Here is a 22321-nt window from a genome sequence, read left to right on the forward strand (position 1 = left end):
TGGTAACTGACATGAATAATTATTTTTTTACTATATAATAATATGTATTTAATATACATGCTTCTAATTTTAATCTTTCAAGGACAATGATCTATGAATATTCATCACTTAATCTGTAAAACTAAAGAGACCATACGAATAGCTTAAATTAAAAGAGGCGTTAAATGTATTAAAGTTTTACGAATCTTCTACTAATATTTATTTACTCTAATAAGTAGCTAGGCGTAAGACATCTGCAAATACAACTTACAAAATTCTTATTTTGCAAAGTTTTATACAAAAGTCTGATAACTCAGAAATTCTGTGCTTATGTTGTGGTAGTAAATAATATGTTATTATTGGTTTCTTAAACATTTAAAAATAAAAAACCTATGAATTACTTTCTCTTGAGATCTTGATTATCATGCTCGTTGCTACAAGAACAAAAATGAGGGGTGCTTTACCTACTCAGGTAAAATTTGCCTGATGTAACTTTTGCTCACCATTGCTATACTAAAACTTATGAGGTTTATCGAGCATTATAGTAAACGTGACGTGATTAAAATTTTAACAGTATATATAGCCCAGACCGAGCAGGACATCATTGTGTACCGAACTCAGTCGATACAGACATGTCTCGCTTCGCCTTCGTCGTCCTCGCCTGCCTGCTCCAGGTGGGTGTCATGAGTCTTCTCGGCTATGGAGGATATTCTTCCAAGAATATCCATCATATAACCGAAGTTTGATTACAACAAGTGAGATATTTACCTACTGAGAGAGAAATGTATGAGAAAATAATTAAGTAACGTTTTGATTCTAGAATGTATACAGCCAGTGCATCAGCGCGGGCTGGCCGGCCGCCACCATCGGCGCGCCGTGCGGCTGCGGCGCCGAGCTGGTCGGCCCCCTCGGCCTGGGCATCGCCGGCCCCGCCGGTCTTGGCCTCGCCGGCCCCACTGGCCTGGGTCTGGCCGGCCCCCTCAGCCTCGGCATCGCCGGCCCCGCTGGCCTGGGTCTGGCCGGCCCCCTCGGCCTGGGCGTCGCCGGCCCCGCGTACGGCGGCGTCGGCATCGGCGAGGTGGCCGTGGCCGGCGAGCTGGGAGTGGCCGGTAACACCGCCGTGGCCGGCCAGGTGCCCATCCTCGGCGCCGTGGAGTTCGGCGGCATCGTGCCCGCCGGCGGCGCGGTCTCCATCGGCGGCAGCTGCGCCTGCGGCTGCAACAGCCTCGCTGGACCTTGGATCATGTAAAGATGTCTTTGAGCTACCCTCATAGACATCTTTACATCATATCTTTTTAATCGAAGATATTAGGTGTTAAACGACTGACAGTTCCTAGGACGATGTAAAAATATTTATGCTTTAATTAATGTTAATTTATATCTGGGGGCACGGGAGTGCCCCCGCCAAGATGAGCCAAGCGAAGCGCGCAAGGGAACTACCTACCTTTTCTCGAAACGTTTCGTCGTATTTTTGAACCCTCGTAACTTTGGTTTGAATAATGTCAGATAGTTGAAATTTTTAAGATATAATGACATGGGTATAGTTATTAAATGCGCAAATTTCGAATATCGTAGCTATTATACTTTAGATTTTATAGGTGTCCAAAAATCCACAATTTGGTCACTGACTCACCGATCATCAAAACTGTTAGGGTACTTCCTGAAGTCTTAGAAAGCTGAAATTTGGTATGTAACATAATATTAGTACTGAAACAACATAAAAATTATCAAACCCAACTTAACCTATATCCGTACCATTATAGAGCAAAATTAGGCAAACATTTGTGTTTTTTGTATGGGAGCCCCTTTTAATTTTTTATTTTATTTTAATATAATTATTAAATATTAAAGTAGACATATAACTAAGGACTTTGAGAAAAAATCAAGTACCTACCTGTTGCCATTATTTATATAGAGCAAAAAAGGCCAAAAAAATCACGTTTGTTGTATGGGAGCCCCCCTTAAATATAAATTTCATTTTGTTTTTAGTATTTGTTGTTACAGCGGCAACAGATATACATAATCTGTGAAAATTTCAACTCTCTTGCTATTACCGTTCTTAAGTTACAGCCTGGAGACAGACAGACGGACAGACATCGAAGTCTCAGTAATAGGGTCCCGTTTCTACCCTATGGGTACGGAACCCTAAAAAATGAACCAAAAGAAAAAACAACGTAAACCAGCTTACAAAAAGAAATGAAATCCCACCAAAAACATTTTCATGTAAAAATATTGCCAAGATGAGAACATAATATTATAGTTCGTCGTGTCAAAAAGTAGTGAGATCTCATGTAGAGCCTAGCTTCTAACCTTACATACTCAACCCTAAATCTAAAAACCTTAATTTTACCCTAAAGCGCGGCAAAATATTTGATAATAATATTATAATGTGTCAGCCGCACGAGAAGAATCTAAAAACTCTACGCATTAGTCAAAATCGGTGGCTTGGCTTTTTTGTTATTCGCCAGGGCTTTGAACTTAATACACAGTAATGATAAATGGCCAGGCCACCGATTTTGACTAATGTGTAGAGTTTATAGATTCTCCTCGTGCGGCTGACACATTATAATATTATTATAAAATATTTTGCCGCGCTTTAGGGTAAAATTAAGGTTTTTAGATTTAGAGTTGAGTATGTAAGGTTAGAAACTTGGCTCTACATGAGATCTCACTACTTTTTAACACGACGAACTATAATATTATGTTCTCATCTTGGCAACTTTTTTACATGAAAATGTTTTTGGTGGGATTCAACTGTTTTGCTATACTTTGACGCAAAGTTTAGTAAGGCTAGAAGTAGATGGCAGAAAGATGTTTAAGGACCAACTTAAACTTCACTTACACCGAGAGGAGACTAGAAGAGGCGTGTCGCAGCATGCCTACTAGCAATACAAAATTGCCATGTATTTAATATTTCAATTTTGTATTGTTTTTATTACTCGTTTCAGTGTGAACTAAACCTTACTCTGCCAATTACCTGTTTTTGTAAGAAGTCCTTACAAAACTGAAATTAAAATAAAGATTTCAATACTAAATATGATATTGTGTAACTTACAGATTTTTTCCCTTTAAACCTCTAAAACAAGAATCTATTTGCTTAGCAGCTAGTATCTAACGCCACCTCAAAGCTGTCGGTCATATTTAAATGTGATTTATCTCTTATTTCAAATTGGTCGAAAAGCGCCTTCCTGCATTCGGCTCATATCTGCAGGTAGGGTTGCCAGGCGTCCGGATAAAGCCGGACACAGTCAGGCTTTCCACTTGCGTGTCCGGCCAAAATTAAAGGGAGTCCGGCTTTTGTAGACCCTAGAATCTAGATATAAAAGTCGTACAAATTTTATACGGTTGACGGACACCTAATGAGATGTAAAATTGTAGAGCTGTTAGATGTTAAATCATTTTAATAAAACAGAAAATCTGTACACGCTACCGAACGTATTGCGAATTGCGATACTAAAAGTTTAGATTCTAAGTACTCGATAGCAAGTTTCCGGCTTTTTTGCACTCATGTCCGGCCAAGCTGACTGCTTTGTCCGGCTTTTCGGTCTAGCAACCTGGCAACTCTATCAGCAGGTGTAGCATGGTCACTATAGAAACGGTTTCTTTCTACGGAAGAATAGATAAAGTGACAGTTAGACACGACAAAGTGACATTTAGACGATGGAAATCCGCCATTTTGTCGATAAAATCTGTCAGTTTGCGATTCTTTCCCATGTCTACTGTTGTTATGCTAGCCCTACTGGTGCAACCATGATTGCGAAGAATTCTTATTCTTATTTTTATTCTTAGGGTGTGCATGAATCCCCTGTATATGCAGTGTTCAACATGTTTTTGACGGAGTTAACTTTTCCTTAGTTTTTATCTAGTTTTTATTATTCGTAGATTCTGACACTGTGTTGTGATATAAGTAATAAGCAAAAGAAGACCTATACGTACTCGTACGTGCTTTTACACAGAAATAAATAGCATTTCTTTGTAAACAATAACATTGTATGAGAGTTAAACGTTGATGTAAATCACGTTGACCTCTATTTTTTAATTGACGCAATTCTTTTAAATCCATGGCAATTTGCATTGCAAAATTTTCAGTCTCTGAATAACAAACCATTTTTGACCGACTTCCAAAAAGGAGGAGGTAATATATTCAGCTGTATGTATTTTTTTTTGTATGTTCATTGTAGAAAAGTTGTAGTTAAAATCATTTTATTCCAATTTAATATAAAAAGTTGGGACTTCATTATATTTTGTAGTTCATCACGTAGCTTTCAATGTTTCACGATAAATCCTAGCGTAATATTTCTTGTCTTGTCCTATATAATAATTTATTTATTTATTTATTTAATTCAGGCATCTTGGCCCATATTATAAATACCTTATAGACTAACATACATACAATTATACTAAAAACTAACACTAATACTAAAACACTAAACACGTATTGTCTGCGACGTGGGGCGCGACGTGTTCGGAAGTCATCCTCGGAACCTCCTGTAGACGACTCCAATCGGCCAGAACTCCTCCTCGAAAGCCGGTAGATGGTGCGTCGGGACTCTCACCACAATGGAGCTAAAATTCACTTTGTGGCGGGACTCCAAGCGCTCGACCCTCAAGATGAAGTTGGTCTTGCTCCTGATGTAGTCCACGACCTGCTCGACCGTCGTGGACCAGTGCAGCCTGGACACGTAGGTACAGCGGCGTCGCGTACATGTCCAAATATAATGACTTTAGCTATAACTGGAACCAAACATTATTAGCTTGAATAACGAAAAAAAACAGCCCCACGTTGGGCGCCAATTGTCACCTGGTCCGGAGCAGGGACAATAAAAAGGAAAGAGAAGAGATAAAGAAAAGAGAATTTAACAATTTAACAAATTTATTTAAACAAAGAGAAGAGAAAAGAGAAACCTAGACAGTCGGAGAGCGGGTACGCGGGTAGGAAGCCTAGCCTCAGTCTATTTCGTAGTCTTTGGAAGTCACGGGTAGGGACACTACACTTATCTGGGTCAGACAGCGACTTGCGGGACTCCAGCTCCTCAGGTCTCCGTTGACCTTGAGACAGGCGCAGTGTCGATGGCCAGATGTTCAGGACCCCGTCGGTGGCAGCTAGTTCAGTGTGTGGTAGGTGCGTCAATCAGACGGCATGAGCAGCACGTGGTCGACTCCAGGCGGAGCAAGGTGGTTTCTCCAAACGGAGCAGTCGTCCAACCGGGACGGCAAAGTAGTGAGGTCCAGAGGGAGCACAGCAAAGTAATCCGGTCCGGTCCGGACGGAGCACAGCGGTCCAGACGGAGCAGCAGTAGCAGCCGGGATAGAGCTGAGCAGAGTTGTCCGGGACAGAGCACCCCTGGAATGTTCCGAACAAGAGTCTAAGAGGAGTGTTCACGCTGTTGATGACCCCCGCAAGCACGTGTTCTCCACCCGAAGACTTCGAGCACGTGGTTGCGGAGTCCATCACAAACATTAATTTCACAAAATACTAGCGAATTTTAGAAAAAACTTTAAAATACGTACGACAACAAAAGGTCTTTAACCTTTTGTTGTCGTACGTATTTTAAAACTTTTGACAATGACAGCCATAACTAGGTCATGGTCAATTTTGTTATGACAAATAAAAGATAAAAATATTATGACCACGGTAAAAGAACTAATACAATTAATATTTCAAATAAAATGTACTTTACAAGGTTTAAGAGTTGAACTGATTACAAAAAAAGTTGAAACAAAGAAAGTTGACGAACACGTGGTCTGTCACCAAAAGAGATTTTACAATCTAGACAAAATCAAAGACTTCTGTTTAAACTGATGTAGACGGGCCATACGCACCAAATTGTCCGCCGTTCCAATAGAGCTAATTCACACCGTTGCAGTCAGTCTTCACTGGCGCGCTGTACGCGACGGTCGTATGCGAGTGTGTACGGTTAGCAAATATTTTTTTAAACAAACTTAGTTTTATTTTCAGATACTAATTAATGTAATCAAAGGGCAAAATGCTATCTTGTGTAAAAATAAAAAGATTTTGAAAAAAAACATATAAATAAATCTTCAGGGATTACATTTCACAGGTAACTATCATAGTTGTTCACGATAGATGAATAATTTTTACCTGGCTACAGCAAAGCAAAAAGTAAGAGTTATGTGTCTCACAGGCTATGTTTGTATGTATGTTTGTATATGTTACCGTTAATTTACGTATGCCAGTTAGAGTGAAAATTCTGGGTGAGTAAGTTAAAGTGCAAAAAATTGATTATATTCTTACATTACTAGACAATCTGCAGAATATCTAGGTAATCGGCAGTCTACCGACCATGCACGGTATGTTGCATAAAAGAGGTTCTTGTTTGAATAAATCATATTATTTAGTTGTAGGTTAATGTCCTAAAAATTATATATTGAATATAATTTTTAGGACATTAACAAAGGAATAAAATATTAAAATTTAAGTAACTAAAATATTACTGCACTGATAAAATATAACAGATCAAATCAACTACAAAAAAAACAATAATAAACAATTAAAAACAGTCTAATGTTAGTTAGCCATACAGGCTACGGTCTACCGGAGAGGTCTGTGTCTACCTGTGCAGGTATGCCTGCGCAAGTAAATCGGAATGTGTGTGGGAAATGGGAATAGGCCTGTGGGATCCCGATAAATTGGAAAATGATCTTTGAGTATTCATAATATTTTTAAAAAACCTATCCAACGACATCCCACACGGTCAGGTGGACGCTAAAAAAATCACCCCCGCTTGATGTGTAGGGACCTCCCCTACCATGTTTTTTTTTAGAATTTATATACCATTTTGTCGGCATCATTATTATGTGCATTCATGCCGAATTACAGATTTGTAGGTCCTATAGTCTCTGAGCAAAACCGCGGACAGACAGACAGACGGACAGACGGATGGACACACCGTAACTATAAAGTATAAAGGTTGTTGACGAGGGAACCCTAACAAAAATGGTCGTCAGGGCTCTCCTAGTTCTCTGTGCCTAAGCACTGGCGCTCATTCTGGGATTCACATCTTACGAAGCGATATTGAAGAAATATTTTAAGGATAAAGGAAAAGGGGGTATAGTCCTATAAAAGACTTAAACGCGTACGGAGCTGTTCCTTTTTAACATAAAATGGAGTCGTCTATTAATCATGTGATTTTTTTGGCATTTTAACCTGCCCTATGTCCTCCCCTATATTCCCTTGGTTCCCTACCCTATATCACGTGTATTTTTAGTACCTACCTACAAAGAATCTGATTTTTTAAACATTTATTATAAAATACAGGTTTTAGTGTCATCAAATTTTACTATAGAAAAAATTAAAAAACTACCTATCGTTAAGAGGTAGACACACTACAAGCCGCTTTCGAATTTGTACGCGTTTGACAAAAAAATAAATACACGTATAACGCCGCTTTTCCGTTCAGTAAGTATCGCGTATTAGCCAAAAAAAAATACCCCTGGTATATGAAACACCTTTGACCCACAAAAATTCACGTGTGTTGATGATTGTTTTGTAATATTAGGCGAAAATATATTAATAGTATAAATAGGAGTAGCGCAGCGTCATCACTATTAAAGGTCTACCAGAATCTGATGGCAAATTTTGACAGCAGATTTTCAAAAAATATCCTTGGTTATTGGATAAATTTTTATATTTGCATGTTTCATACACAGAATAAGCCGCTACAAGGAAAAAAAAGGATCAAAATGTTTTATTCCAATTACCCCGGTATTGCTAGAGTCAATTTAATTTCTCACTTTTTAAATAAACATGAGTTTTCTTTCGCTTCTCATTCTTGCATTCGTAGTCTGCTTGCTCCAGGTAAATGAATTATTAAATTTAAAGGCCAAAGTTTGGATGTGTGGTTGTTTGTTACTAGAGCGTCCGTGGCCTACCGTGGGTAGACCTTTGGTTCGCACTCTTAGAGGGTGCAGGTTCGAACCCGGGTAGAGGCGTGTACCTATGAGACATTTTCTGATCTCAAGTATATAATATGGTCGCTCGTATGGTGAAGGAAAACATCGTGAGGAAACCCGCACATAGTTGGTCCCAGACGTATTGACTAGTTCTTTCCTCTGAACTAGGCCGACTATGATGCGAGGACATTTAAAAATCTTGTCCCAGGCACTACAGTATTTGAAGAGTGGTTACCTCGCTCTAAAAATACTGTATAAATCATCCATAACGGATGTAAAGGCCTAGTTTTTTGTTTGTTACTCTTTGACGGAAAAACCACAGAACGAATTTTAATAAAACTTTACAATAATATATTTTAACCGACCTTCAAAATGAAGGAGGTGTTATGTACGTTTTATTATTTTCAACACCTTTTATTTCAATTTATTACTCCGCCGTTTGTAAACCGATTTTCAAATTTTTTTCTTTTGGTGTATAGGTTATCATCCCAATTTGGTACCATATTCATATAAGTGGTTACCTGATGAAGTGATCCAGAAGTAATCGAGGGAACTCCTCAAAATTTATTTGGAAACAAGTGGGGACTTCGGATTCGTGAGCAGTATTCTACAAGTAAGATTTTGCACCAAGGTATAACATGGTTCGGAAGGTGCTGAGAGCACACCTGACTCTTTAATAAAGTTTGGGAGTTTCAACGTTGTTTAAGAACGCAAAGCATATGCTACTATGCAAATTATATTCATCATCATCATCGTCATCACTACCATAAACCATTATAGAATGATCGATCGATGATGAAAATGTATCGTCCCGTTTTGACCCTATTATTGGTCCTTTTCATACTTTTTTATTATATATGTCACTTAAACCGCGGGTAACACTGCGGGGCACAGCTAGTTGTCTGTATATTTACTTAATGAGAATTTTAAATATAATTACAGCCCTTGTTATATTGGCTAGAAAGTCATATTTTTTACCAGCCCTAAGATCGTTCTAAAAATAATTAAGTTTTCAAAAGTTAATTATAGAATTCAATTAATTCAAGACACCTTTATTTTCAAATTTTGAGCCTCAATCAATTCAATCACAGGATCCTGGGTCCAGCGAGACCGTTGCAGCCGCAGCCGCAGCTACCAGCAATGGAGACAGTGCCGCCGGCGGGGACCACGCCGGAGAACTCCACCGCGCCTAGGATGGGCACCTGGCCTGCCACCGCCGTCGCACCAGACACACCCAGCTCCCCGGCCACAGCTACCTCGCCGACACCCACGCCTCCGTAGGCGGGACCCGCACCGGCCATGCCCAGGCCAGCGCAATTAGCGATGCCGATGCCGAGGGGACCTACAGAAGCCGGGCCGATTCCCATGCCGAGAGGTCCGCCGATTCCGAGACCGATAGGGCCGACAGCGGAGCTGATGCCCAGGCCGAGGGGGCCGACCAGCTCGGCGCCGCAGCCGCACGGTGCGCCGATGGCGGCCGGCCAGCCCGCGCCGATGCACTGGCTGTACACATTCTGAAATTAAATTATGGTTTAAGTATTTTGTTTTATTTAATTTCTTTAGCCCCAATTTCACCAACGTCTGTTAATATTAACAGCTTGTTAAAATCTCATGTCTTCTCTTTCATTCATAAGAAAAACGAAAGAGGTAACGTAATACTAATGCGAGTGTTAACTTTAACAGTCGTTGGTGAAATTGGGGCTTAGTTTAACAAATATTATTATACTTCGGCAGATTTTAATTAATCCACACAGGAAGAATAAATCCCAAAATTCCTGTTCGTTTTTTTGGTTCTAATATTTACCTGGAGCAGGCAGGCCTGCACGGCGAGGACGAGGAGTGCGAAACGAAACATGTTTGTATCAACTGATTTCGGTACACAATGATAGAAAAACTGATGGCCAGTATTTATATTACAATATACTTCTTTATTCACATTTTATCAAAATAATAGTAATTATGAACATAATTGCATCATGCTACAGGAAGTAGGCACTGAAGTCTGAATTTGCAAAATTTCCAGTGATTACATGTGCTATGCCACCATACGTCACAGACTAATTTTTATCAGGACTTTTGATAGGGATAAGTAAATTGGTTAATTTTTATTTGAAATTAGTATATTAGAGAATTTTAAACTAGAACTAGTGCTTTCTGATGACACCTTCACATATTCTTACTATAAACGACGTTGCCTAATCAGTGCGACAAGTGTTTTCTTGTTTACTTCCAACAATATAAAACTACCGGACGCGTGTATCGCAACATTGTCTGCTTCGACTACATCCAACATGGTCGCCAAGGCTGTTCTCGTCCTCTGTGCCCTCGCACTCCTCGCCCAGGTACGACCAACATGACAAACTCTCTGTCAGTACGTGACTTACACGGGGCGACTACGATGATACCTTAGTTCAATACAAGTGTATAAGGACTCTTTATCGTGAGTATTATTATGACCAAATTTTACATTTCCAGAGCATCTCCGCTCAGTGTCTGGGCACTCTGGGCCTGGGCGCTATCAACGCCCCGTGCGCTGCTGTCGCTCCTCTGGGAATCGGCACTTGTGGAGCTTGGGACATCGCCGGACCCGCTCGTGCCCTCGCCGCCTCCAACGGCCCCGGCCTCGCCATCTCCAGCGCCTCCCCCATCTCCCCGGTCGGCGTGTCCGTAGCCTCCGAGAACGCCATCGAGGGCGCCCTCGCCGTCACCGGAGCTCTGCCGTTCCTGGGCACCGTCGGTCTCGAGGGAGTGCTGCCCACCACCGGCGCCGGTAACGTGGCCTACAACTGCGGTAACGGAGCCGTCGCCATCACCGCGGAGGACATCGCCGCCGCTAACGTCGGTCTCGGTATCGGCGCCCTCGGTCTCGGAGCTGGTGCTCTGGGACTCGGCGCCGGTCCCCTGGGCTTGGCCGCCGGCCCCCTTGGTATCGGAGCCGGCCCTCTCGGTATCGGTACCGGCCCTCTTGGTGTGGGAGCTCTCGGCCTCGGTATGGGAGGTTGCGGCTGCGGTGGTATCATCGTTTAAGTTGTCTGCCAAACGATACACCCTGGATCTTGAACGATTTACAGCCCATTTAATAAAATAACGATGTGCAAATTATGATGTTTATGTTTATTATGATGTTATTTTCTCTGATTATCAAGCATTGCTTGCTTGAGACATGCAAATGAAATGCGAAAAATGCAATTTAAAGAAGTCTCAGAGTGGGTAGCTTGGTGTTGGACTCCTCCTTTGTCGGCCGGTCTTCTTGGCCACGGCGCGGTGCGGGAACCATAAAGTTAATATAGCTAGCTAGGTATATTAACTTTATGGCAGGAATACTAGATTAGGTTAGACCATAAAGTTAATATACCTAGCGGAATAGAGAAACAAAGGCCTGAGCAAGAGAGATGTCACTATCAGTTATTACTGATACTGCGTGGTGAAAAGAGACATTGATACGTGATACATGACAGCAGTTGTCTTTTTTTGACTTCCAGTCGGCACGTGCCGCACGTTGACAATTTAATCTCATAGAAATCATGTTCATTCTTGGTTGTGTAAGTGTATACGTACACATATTTTTACAGACAGATGAAACCAATTTCGGTTACGTTTGACAGCTCGATATTGTTGCTCTATTCCGCTAGGTATATTAACTTTATGGGTTGGACCCAGGAAATAGGAATCGGAGACTTTTACTTTTACATTAAAGATTGACATTACAAAGTGACATAAAAAACACGTGTTTTTTTATTAAGATAACTACAACCTTAAAACTAACTAGGGTAAAATAAGAGTCATTAGAATTTTTAGTATAGGGACACTTCACACTTTGATCGTAAATATAAAAGTTTGTGGTTTTTATACGACGTAAATAATAATGGAATTAATATTGAGAGGCATTCACTCTACAATATTATTATTTTTAACAAAAAAAATAAAACCGACTTCCAAGGTAAAAACAATAATAACATCCTTATAATATGAACTAAAAAGCATTAAATAATTTTTCTTATCTAATAGTGCATTTTCCCAAATTCCGCTAAACCTCAACTATTTCTGTACTCAATCATTTTGAAGTCGGTACCAGATAGCTGAATCTTCAGTTCTCTGAGAGAATATTTGAAACTTTTGGAACTGGCACCGACTTCAAAATATTATTATGAAGATTGAGTTATTACCTTGGAAGTCGGTTTTAATTTTTTGTTAAAAATAATAATTTCACTCTTTTTAGTTACGTAGTAAACCACTGCCATTGCGGTACCATTCCGGTGTGGCGCGGCTCTTAATCTATGTGTCTAAACACATTAGGCTGAATTACGCCGGCGTAAATTCCGCCGCATTTCAAACGCATACAAAATACAGACAGAACGCGATGGACGACACCGCCGAAATTCCGTCGCGAGCCGAATTACCGTCGAGCCGAGTCGAGCGTAAAGTTCGGCAGCGATTCGTAACTTTGATTCGAAATCGTACTTGATTTTGATCAAAGGAGGAAGAAAGTGTGTATGCTTAGCGAGTTTTTATCTTTCGTTTATTGCTGACTGGCCAAAAAGTTGGATTTCTTTCAACAAAAGTCTCCATCTGGATTTTTTTTTCAAAAACACTTTTCAAAAACCCGGCCGGACGGTCCCCGGACGCCCTTCAAACTAGGACAAATCCGGGGAAATCCGGACGGATAGCAACCCTAATCGCGAGTGAAACCTAATTTTACAACAAAACAAAAATTTTGAAAATCGGGTCACGAACGGCGCAGTAATCGTTGAACATACAAAAATAAAAAAAAATCTCCACAGCCGAACATATTATAACCTCCTCCTTTTAGGAAGTCGGTTAAAAAATAGAGTATTTTTTATCAGGTTGCGGTGTAAGTGTAACCAAAATAAAACATCTTTTTATCGCCATGGCGCCTAGGTTTGAAAATGAAAATAAAAAATTAAGATACATGCTAAAGTTTTTAATAATATTTTTTATGATACACATTGTGTAAGTTATAATAAAATGTGTTAATGTAGGTATAAATAACAATCTATTAAGTATTTTTTGTACATACTTAAAAACCTTTTATCTCATTTAAAGGTTTTTCAGATAAACGTTAACATCGAGAAAACCTGTAGAGTGAGATATCTCGTTGGCGTATGCTAGCACGGCTGGCCTGCCTGTCCTACTACTGGTATTGTAAAAGTGCTGAAAAACAGTTATTGGACGTTATTAGATGAAATAATACTGATCTGCTTGATATAATATAAACACACCGGCAAAATTAGAGGAACATAACAAAATTTTCATTTTTTTTTAAATTGTTCACTGATTTTTATATATTTATTTATTTATTTACTAATTGATTATTAAAAAATAAATTTTATATAAATTTAGGGCATAAAAACGTGAAAAATAGAAAAAAAATCAGCAAAAATCAAAAAATTAAGAAAATCTTTAAAATTTCAGTAGTAAGTTTTTAAGATAAATTCTCCATTTTTATTAAAGAAATGCCATGTTAAAAGCGTGTAATGCCTTCTATGGATCTCAAGAGGGCCTGGATACGCCATTCCATGCTTGCATTTTAATTGTCAATCATTTCCTGTGGGATATTCTCCTACTCCTCCAGTAGCGCCAACTCGAGCTCCTGGACACATTTTGGAGCTGGAGTTTTAACTCGTACCGTTCACCCATTGATGTGCCACACGTCTTCAATCGGATCCACATCCGTAGACCACGCTGGCCTCTCCACCTGGGCTACGCCAGCATCGTTTAGGTAATAATGCCCGATTTTCTTACTCTATGGACGCACATAAAATTGAAATTACTACCTAAAACTGTATAAAAGGCACACCATGCAGTTCCAGGATGTCGGTGCTATAGCTCTGTACTGTCAAAGTACCATCATCTATAATCATCAGCTCCATGCGGGCTCCAAATCATATGCAACTCCAAACCATAACGAAGCCTGCATCATAGGCCACTGTTTCCGGTAAGTTTGATGGCCTGTAGCTTTCCTTATGATTTATCCACATTCTTTATCGCCTGTCAATACAATGTACACAGAATTTGCTCCCATCACTGTACAGCACAAGATTTCACTCACTTGTCTAATTTTGATGTTCACGCGCAAATCTTAGCCTGGCTCTTCGGTGTCCTGCCTCAAGTTTTGGTGCCCTTGCTGGCACTTTTGAGTTTAATTTAACTTCTTTGAGTCTTCTTCTTACTGTACAATCACTTACACGTTCATCTTGGACCTGTTCCGACAGGTTTCGTGTCTGCATAGCTGTTTGAGGTCGATTTCTTAAGTTTTGTTTCCTTACAAAATGGTCATCCTGAACCATTGTCACCCGATATCTGCCTTGTTCTCGTCTCCGAACGTAAGATCCAGTCTCTCTGAAGCGTTGAAAGTTACGATGAACCACGGAAGCCGACACACCTGGCCTGACTGACCGAACGGTAGGTGTGACCTTTCTCTATCGTGGTTACAGCTCTAGCTGTCGCTGAGGCTGGGAAATCACTAATTTTGTATCTAAGCAATGTGTTCTTCCAAAAACCAAACAATCAAATGAGCTGAGCATACCTTGCACCCCGCTAAGACGCCATTCTTATCAGGAACACTTACAACGTCAATAATCGAAAAACACTTATTAGGGCATAATTGCTATAAAAACCTGTCAACTTGCCAGTTTTGTTCAATATTTTATTTCTTGAATGAGCTTAGAAGCTATAAAAAAGGCTTTCAGACAGCTCGGCCCACTTGAGTTCAAGTTTTGGCCCTTTTTACCAATGTTCCGCTAATTTTGCCAGTGTGGTATATGTCGCAGCCGACTGGTTTAAATAGCCGTTCAATCAAACAACTAGCCCTTTGACTGAACAACGCCATTCAATCACACGTCTTGATTGAATATTTTAGTCGCTCAAAACGTTCAACACTACAGCTGATTCAAAAGCCGCCGTCTAATTGAAGTAGTTCAGCGCGCACCGCTGCGGTGCGCGCTGAACACGTTTTATTGACAATATGGCGTCAACTAGCAGGTGTTTGTAGGTGTTTGTGGTTGTTTTTCGGAAAGAAAGTAGTTAATAAAAGTTACAAGTGTTATTAAAGAGACAAAAATTATGGAGACACATACGAGTGAATCAAAATTTCAACAAATATTCGAGGAGAAATTACGGGATTCTGAAATATAGACCACAACACAGAGGGAGTCGAGTGAGCGCAGCCAACGCTGCTGCGGCAGCAGCCGGCGACCGTCACCAAATAAAAGGGGGGGCTCGGGGGGCGCAGCCCCGCCGCCAAAACAAAAACAAACACAAGAAAGTCCAAAAGTAGGTTAGGTTAGAACTGTGACTGTGCTGCGGCAGCAGCCAGCGACCGTCACAAAACACGCCTCAGAATTTTTTATTTTTACTTATTGCATTAAACTTTTGGTCACTTAATCCGAGAATAATCTTTCAATTTAAAAATACAAAAAGTTTTCCTATTCTCCCAAATTACATATTAAACTAATAGTCACCCTAGTTAATTTGCCATTAAACCAGTTGGCTAAGCGTCCTCTAGCTGTAGTATTGAACGTTGTAGTCAACAAGTCGACTAAACGACGTAAAGCCGTGTTGATTGAATGGCGTTGTTCAGTCAAAGGGCTAGCTGTTTGATTGAACGGCTATTTAAACCAGTCGGCTGCGACATATATATATTCAAAAGATGAGAGTATTATTTAATGCGAAAGTTAATTTACAGCTGACGTAGTGTGACTTCTGAATACTTCAAAAACCTACTTGTTGCCGACTGCCGTTAGTTGTATGGAATGAATAAGGGAACGTAACGCAATTTGGGGGCTTGTAAAATGCTACGGTGCGTTGCACAAGGGCATTTAAACAACCCTTTAATTTTTTTTTTCATTTTTATAGAGGAATTAGAATTTTCAAAATCAGCTAGCCTTTTTGTTTTATTAGGAAATCCCTGGATTAAGAAGTAAGTTCCAATTATTTTTGTCGCTGAATTAGGGAAATGGCAAGCCTTTAGTTTGAAATCTCTCGACTCGAAACTACAATTTTATGCTAAGCTAAAATGAATCTTATTGCGATGCATACACGACTTCGGTTGTGTGCAAGGTTATCGTTTTGGAATTGAGGTAGAACAAATCGTATACGCTTCTATGTAAACGTATATGCTTCTATATAAATCACATTCATCATCATCATCATTACCATTTACCATTACACCATACATCATCACATTATGACCGTATTATTGGTACTTTTCATAGTTTTCATTATCTATACAGTGTGTTTGTGTAAACACCGTTATCCATGAAACCATCAAATGAGACCGTCAAAATGAACAACTTTTTCTATGGGAACAATGCTGGGAACTAAAAAAAAATGGCGTCTTCATACCAATACGGATGCCCGGATCGGCAATTTGTATGGATATGACAACGGATTTTTTTGAGTTCCCAGCATTGTTCTCATAGAAAAAGTTGTTCATTTTGACGGTCTCATTTGATGGTTTCATGGATAACGGTGTTTACACAAACGCACTGTATATTAATACGTGAGCCAAAAACTTTGTGTCCCTTTTGACGAAAAATGGGGAAACGTAGGTGAATGAAATTTTGCACAGTTATAGTTTATATTATGGTGAAGGAGTGCATCGAGCTAATATTATTTTGAAATTATGCTTTTATCATAAAATTTTTTAACAAATAAAACATTACACACACTACAACACACACACTAGGAAAAATGACAGATTTTTGAGTGACAAGCCTATACATACGAATTATACTCTTTTATTTATGGTTGAAGTCTGTTGACAACAAGGTATTATAGTTTTTTTATTGAATCTTACTATTAGACAATGCTTACACGGCCAGTCTGAGCTCAGATGAGTCCCAGAGAGTTGAAAAAAATATGATCAAGTCAATATTTTTTTTACAAAATATAGGTAGTAGTCCTAACGTTGAAACTAAGGTCGAATTTCGACCATTGGGCGATCTCTAGTATATTACTTGAAAATGAAAAATGAAAAAATGAAAAAAAAGGTTCATTCAATAAACAGATACAGCTATCATACATTTTTTTATCTGCCAAACTGTACAACAGTTTGTAGGCAGATTTCGCTCACAACAATTAATTATATATAGCTAGCATTACAGTATATGTACTATATAATTTAATAACAATGATATCAGTAACCTACCAATTTAACTCCTAGGACATATTATTATAGATTATTAAAATGATCTTATGTTTAATGTTGTTTCATCTTGTTTCATTGTAAGATAGAGTATGTGAGTGCGACTCTGTCTACATAATTATGTAAATGCCGCTTAGGCATCCTAGCCCTACGACTTAGTCTTGGGATCAGTATTAATAAACCACTAGGATGCCTAATGTCAATCATCCATGCTTATCTGACCATATTATAACATAGTAAGTAGTAACAATTTCTTGATAATAATAAATATATTGTCTCAGAGGCACTTTCTGATAATAGTAGAATTAATTTTTCAATTTACGTTTTAAAATTAAAACAAAATAAATTGTTGTTTACTCCTATTAAATATAAAGAGAGTATGTGAGTGTGACTATGTCTGCATATACAATATGAGCGCACCTTAGGCATCCTAGCCCTACGACTCAGTGTTTAACTACTAGTATGCCTAAGGTTTGGTATTTATGCTTAACTAACACAATCACAAGGCCAATCCAGTATTGAGTAATAGAAATCTCTTGACATTTCTAACAAACATTCGCTTTGTCATATCAGTCTTATTCCTTAATAAATCTTTAGGTAACTTGTTAAATATTTTTGGTACTAAATGTTTTCTGTTTCTTTCACCATAGTAATTATTACAGGAAGGAACAACCAGTAGGTCATATTCTTTGTTTCTTAATGGCGTCATTCGCCTTATATAAGTTATAAACTCATCACTATTCCAATGTTCAGCCGCTATAGACAATATAAGCCGCTCATGGACCGGTAGTATCTTACATTCTGAAAATAACTGTAGGTAATCTGAACTTTTACATTGTATCTTCGTATCTTTGTCTACTAGAAATTTCATAAACTTAATCTGAAGCGCTTTTATTTTATCAAGATAAGTTTTGAAGGTTCGACCATAGCTTGTTAGTCCATAAAAGATCAAAGAGTCAACTAGCGCATAGTACACAGTGTATAAGGTTCCCCTATCTAATATTTGGCTAAGATGGTGAAATTTAACAAGCACCACTCGTAGTCTGTCACGTAATTTTTGAATTTGCAGATTCCATGAAAAGCTTGAGTCCACGATTAGTCCCAGATATCTATACCACTTCAATGCTAGCACACGTGCAATTTGTACCATTGTTATGAATACATTCCAGTGATGCCAGATTGGGGGGAATCCCCCCAAATTTGGGTTTTTTTTTTAGGTGATGGGGGGAAAATTGGGGGGAACAATTTTTTGGGGGGATTGTTGGAGGAAAAAATCTGGGAACAGACGGCGAAATCTAAGTACTATGGGCCCGCTTTTACCCTTTTTTACGACTTACGGAACCATAAAAATGATCAAGGAGCTCGCGAAGACGCTGATTCTATAAAGATTGGACGCTATTGCAGAAATAGTGTACATTCATCGTATCCATTTGTGAAATTCTCATTCATAATGAACAAAATTTTTCTTTTATAATTTGTGGGGGGATTTTTCTTGAAATCCCGAATTTTGGGGGGATTTCGGGGAACACTTGGGGAGAAACCGAGTTGGCCGTCTGGCAACACTGATTACATACATATGTATGGCCTACAATCTTAGGCATTCTACTAATGCAACGTAGATAAGGAGAATGCATGCAGTTTGTCTTTTTAATGTTAATAATTATCCCATTGTCGTGTGACCATTTAATGATGCTTGTTAAATCTTCTTGTATTTTTGACTCTATTAGGTCGAGATCAGTGTCCATATAAATCAGACAGGTACTCGTATCATCTGCATACATATGAAAACGACAATTTTTAACAAATTTGCTCATACGTTGACGTCCATTATATAGCCAAATGGACCACTGACAGAACCAGTAGGGACACCGCAGTCGACTATAGCGGGCCCTCCAGTGACGCCTGGTGAATCCAGGGACGCCAGTGAAATATATTAGATATAATTATATCAAATATATTCCACCCAAGAACCGCGGGTAACACCGCGAGTCAATTAGTAATAAAATAAAATATAATAAACATTATTTGCACATTATTATTTTATTCAAGCAACTGTTAACCGTTCAAGATCCAGGGTGTATCGTTAGGCAGACAACTTATACGATGATACCACCGCAGCCGCAACCTCCCATACCGAGGCCGATAGCTCCCACACCGAGAGGGCCGGTACCGATACTGAGAGAGCCGGCTCCGATACCAAGGGGGCCGGCGGCCAAGCCCAGGGGACCGGCGCCGAGTCCCAGAGCACCAGCTCCGAGATCGAGGGCACCGAGACCGACATTAGCAGCGGCGATGTCCTCCGCGGTGATGGCGACGGCTCCGTTACCGCAGTTGTAGGCCACGTTACCGGCGCCGGCGGTGGGCAGCACTCCCTCGAGACCGACGGTGCCCAGGAACGGCAGAGCTCCGGCGACGGCCAGGGCGCCCTCGATGGCGTTCTCGGAGGCTACGGACACGCCGACCGGGGAGATGGGGGAGGCGCTGGAGATGGCGAGGCCGGGGCCGTTGGAGGCGGCGAGGGCACGAGCGGGTCCGGCGATGTCCCAAGCTCCACAAGCGCCGATTCCCAGAGGAGCGACAGCAGCGCACGGGGCGTTGATAGCGCCCAGGCCCAGAGTGCCCAGACACTGAGCGGAGATGCTCTGGAAATGTAAAATTTGGTCATAATAATACTCTCGATAAAGAGTCCGTATACACTTGTACTAACTAAGTAACTAAGGTATCATCGTAGTCGCCCCGTGTAAGGCACGTACGGACAAAGAGTTTGTCATGTTGGACGTACCTGGGCGAGGAGTGCGAGGGCACAGAGGACGAGAACAGCCTTGGCGACCATGTTGGATGTAGTCGAAGCAGACAATGTTGCGATACACGCGTCCGGTAGTTTTATATTGTTGGCAGTAAACGTCTATCGCCGTGGTGAAGTAACGCCAGCTTAGCAATAATGTGTGGAAGTGTCATCAGATGCTTCGCGTAGAATACGCTTGAGGCTTAGGTTGAAATAATTGTGTAAAATTCCTACAGAAAGCTACCTCATTTGATACGTTCTCTCCTAAATATACGATCTGACTACATAATCTTATATATAAAATTCTCGTGTCACAATGTTAGTTACCGTACTCCTCCAAAACGCCTAAACTGATTATTACCAAATTGTATATGCATAAAGGTATTCAGTAGGTCTGAGAATCGGCTACTGAGTACTTTTTATATTGATAAACTTGCATTTGTTGAATAAATAATAGTAAATTATAACAACTCGAGACTGACGGCGATCATTGTTTGTGAGACGGGTTAGCGATGGACGTTGCCATGGTTGATGGTACCATACTTATTTAGTCACTTCAATAAAATAATCTGGGTGAAATATATATGTACCTACTTGAATTATGGCAAAGTACCCTAAAGTATTATCACTTATTTTTGTTACAGTACACTGTATATTATATTGCTTTGCTTAAGTTTGCTGGGGTAATATCACTTACCCCAGCAAACTTAAGAACATCATAATATTATAGGCTCAAAAATACTAAAATCGAATAATTATTTATGCAAATGATGCAACATTAATAGAAGTTACCTGAAAGTCGCTTACATATTATAGAAACTATCACACAAACATGACGAAGACGTGCTCAAGTCAATTTTCATAACAATCATTCACCCCTAGACACAACGCCAATATAAATATAGCTCCCCGAGACCCGTGATCATTGTGTACCGAACTCAGTCGATACAAACATGTCTCGCTTCGCCTTCGTCGTCCTCGCCTGCCTGCTCCAGGTAAATATTGAGCTCTTTATCTGCAATAGGCGCGTCATGACTATCGACCGACCTATCTCGAAACCCAGATTTGCAACAATAGTATAACAATATTAAATGTAATGTCAATTGTTGCAGAATGTATACAGCCAGTGCATCGGCGCGGGCTGGCCGGCCGCCATCGGCGCGTCGTGCGGCTGCGGCGCCGAGCTGGTCGGCCCCCTCGGCCTGGGCATCGCCGGCCCCGCCGGTCTCGGCCTCGCCGGTCCCCTCGACCTCGGCATCGCCGGCCCCGCTAGCCTGGGTCTGGCCGGCCCCCTCGGCCTGGGCGTCGCCGGCCCCGCGTACGGTGGCGTCGGCATCGGCGAGGTGGCCGTGGCCGGCGAGCTGGGAGTGGCCGGTAACACCGCCGTGGCCGGCCAGGTGCCCATCCTCGGCGCCGTGGAGTTCGGCGGCATCGTGCCCGCCGGCGGCGCGGTCTCCATCGGCGGCAGCTGCGCCTGCGGCTGCAACGGCCCCTACCTCTACTAAATTCTTAACAGGAACTGAAAATTCCTGTTAGGAATTTAGTAAAACCACGATGTTATGCGATGTAAATTATATGAGCATTTTAAATTTTTCTATTTCTTTTTCAATTCTTTATTCTAGCTGGAAACTAGTTTTTATGTTGAATTTTTAAGGTAAAATAAAAGATAATTTTACACTAAGGGACCTATCAGACAGAGAGCGGTCACGCGTTCAAGCGTTCTGCGTTTGCACTTTGCATTCTACGTTCAAGCGGTCAGTCACACGGGATCAATTCTGACGCGGTCAGAACGCCCCCTGTGTGAGCATATCCATGTTACTATGACTGATGTTTTGTACCTAGCATACCATGCTAGGTACAAAACATCAGTCAGCTTTATTTAATGGCCTGGTGAAAGCCGTTCATAGTAATATGAACCCAGGATTAACAATGCAAGGATCTAATGAATGAAATTTCGCAGTATACAGTACCGTAAAATGGGGGGAATCGGGTCACTTTCCAAGTTCAACATTGATTTTTATTGACTTTATCTTAAGATTAATAAGAAAAAATTTTATCAATAGAGTTCCGGTGGTTCCTAGTTTTGTTTGCAATACATTACAATTTTAGTTTATTAAATAAAATATACAAAAAGGTCCAAAAACTTACTAGACCCAATTCACCCACAGTCTGGGGTGAAAAGGGACGCATATGGGGTTAATAGACATTTTTGCTAGGGCTGCCACTTTCCTGATGTTTCCAAATAGGTACTACCTACTCAGGTAGGTACTTATATGAAATAATGTTTTTGGCATAGCTGTATAGGTATGAGGTATATAATATACAAGAATTAGTACAAAATCAAACAACATATCCAATCAAGCATTATCACATTATTATTATATTTTTATATAAATATTGAGTCACTCTTCTTCGTCGTCTTGTAACTCGTCTGGTGTTGCGACTTGCGTTCCTGATCTTTAAAATTCCCAATCCCT

At 40.4% G+C, this 22321-nt stretch overlaps 5 protein-coding genes and 1 long non-coding RNA gene across 6 annotated transcripts in view; 3 read left to right on the forward strand and 3 right to left on the reverse strand.

Moving 5' to 3' along the window:
* The first annotated feature begins 575 nt into the window (after positions 1 to 575).
* LOC121735686 (chorion class A proteins Ld24-like) lies at positions 576 to 21434 on the forward strand. Its single transcript, XM_042126590.1, has 4 exons — positions 576 to 653; positions 800 to 1232; positions 7882 to 7888; positions 21389 to 21434. The coding sequence occupies exons 1-2, from the start codon at positions 612 to 614 to the stop codon at positions 1226 to 1228; spliced, it is 471 nt and encodes a 156-aa protein (XP_041982524.1). The 5' UTR covers positions 576 to 611; the 3' UTR covers positions 1229 to 1232; positions 7882 to 7888; positions 21389 to 21434.
* LOC121735764 overlaps positions 1126 to 22321 on the reverse strand; it is a 28372-nt gene continuing 7176 nt past the window's right edge. Inside the window, exon 2 of the long non-coding RNA XR_006036907.1 lies at positions 1126 to 1241. This is a non-coding gene — a long non-coding RNA (uncharacterized LOC121735764). The remainder of the gene's footprint in view (positions 1242 to 22321) is intronic.
* LOC121735677 (chorion class CA protein ERA.1-like) lies at positions 8934 to 9793 on the reverse strand. The gene is made up of 2 exons (XM_042126582.1): positions 9698 to 9793; positions 8934 to 9407 (listed from the first exon to the last, which is right to left on the reverse strand). The coding sequence occupies exons 1-2, from the start codon at positions 9746 to 9748 to the stop codon at positions 8979 to 8981; spliced, it is 480 nt and encodes a 159-aa protein (XP_041982516.1). The 5' UTR covers positions 9749 to 9793; the 3' UTR covers positions 8934 to 8978.
* LOC121735584 (chorion class B protein PC10-like) lies at positions 10140 to 10998 on the forward strand. The gene is made up of 2 exons (XM_042126444.1): positions 10140 to 10235; positions 10369 to 10998. The coding sequence occupies exons 1-2, from the start codon at positions 10185 to 10187 to the stop codon at positions 10918 to 10920; spliced, it is 603 nt and encodes a 200-aa protein (XP_041982378.1). The 5' UTR covers positions 10140 to 10184; the 3' UTR covers positions 10921 to 10998.
* Positions 19077 to 19937, reverse strand: LOC121735609 (chorion class B protein PC10-like). Its single transcript, XM_042126480.1, has 2 exons — positions 19842 to 19937; positions 19077 to 19701 (listed from the first exon to the last, which is right to left on the reverse strand). Exons 1-2 carry the CDS (start codon positions 19890 to 19892, stop codon positions 19156 to 19158), a joined length of 597 nt encoding a protein of 198 aa, XP_041982414.1. The 5' UTR covers positions 19893 to 19937; the 3' UTR covers positions 19077 to 19155.
* LOC121735714 (chorion class A proteins Ld24-like) lies at positions 20756 to 21434 on the forward strand. Its single transcript, XM_042126638.1, has 2 exons — positions 20756 to 20839; positions 20957 to 21434. The coding sequence occupies exons 1-2, from the start codon at positions 20798 to 20800 to the stop codon at positions 21347 to 21349; spliced, it is 435 nt and encodes a 144-aa protein (XP_041982572.1). The 5' UTR covers positions 20756 to 20797; the 3' UTR covers positions 21350 to 21434.

Source organism: Aricia agestis, chromosome 2 (genome assembly GCF_905147365.1).
Source record: "Aricia agestis chromosome 2, ilAriAges1.1, whole genome shotgun sequence".
Taxonomy (NCBI): Eukaryota; Metazoa; Arthropoda; class Insecta; order Lepidoptera; family Lycaenidae; genus Aricia; species Aricia agestis.

Excerpts from the sequence above, each read along its gene's own strand:
- LOC121735686 (XM_042126590.1), top strand. The coding sequence starts at position 612 with ATGTCTCGCTTCGCCTTCGTCGTCCTCGCCTGCCTGCTCCAG. Across the intron at positions 654-799 it reads TCCTCGCCTGCCTGCTCCAG|AATGTATACAGCCAGTGCAT; the intron begins GTGGGTGTCATG and ends TTTTGATTCTAG.
- LOC121735714 (XM_042126638.1), top strand. The coding sequence starts at position 20,798 with ATGTCTCGCTTCGCCTTCGTCGTCCTCGCCTGCCTGCTCCAG. Across the intron at positions 20,840-20,956 it reads TCCTCGCCTGCCTGCTCCAG|AATGTATACAGCCAGTGCAT; the intron begins GTAAATATTGAG and ends CAATTGTTGCAG.
- LOC121735584 (XM_042126444.1), top strand. The coding sequence starts at position 10,185 with ATGGTCGCCAAGGCTGTTCTCGTCCTCTGTGCCCTCGCACTCCTCGCC. Across the intron at positions 10,236-10,368 it reads CCCTCGCACTCCTCGCCCAG|AGCATCTCCGCTCAGTGTCT; the intron begins GTACGACCAACA and ends TTACATTTCCAG.
- LOC121735609 (XM_042126480.1), bottom strand. The coding sequence starts at position 19,892 with ATGGTCGCCAAGGCTGTTCTCGTCCTCTGTGCCCTCGCACTCCTCGCC. Across the intron at positions 19,702-19,841 it reads CCCTCGCACTCCTCGCCCAG|AGCATCTCCGCTCAGTGTCT; the intron begins GTACGTCCAACA and ends TTACATTTCCAG.
- LOC121735677 (XM_042126582.1), bottom strand. The coding sequence starts at position 9,748 with ATGTTTCGTTTCGCACTCCTCGTCCTCGCCGTGCAGGCCTGCCTGCTC. Across the intron at positions 9,408-9,697 it reads TGCAGGCCTGCCTGCTCCAG|AATGTGTACAGCCAGTGCAT; the intron begins GTAAATATTAGA and ends ATTTAATTTCAG.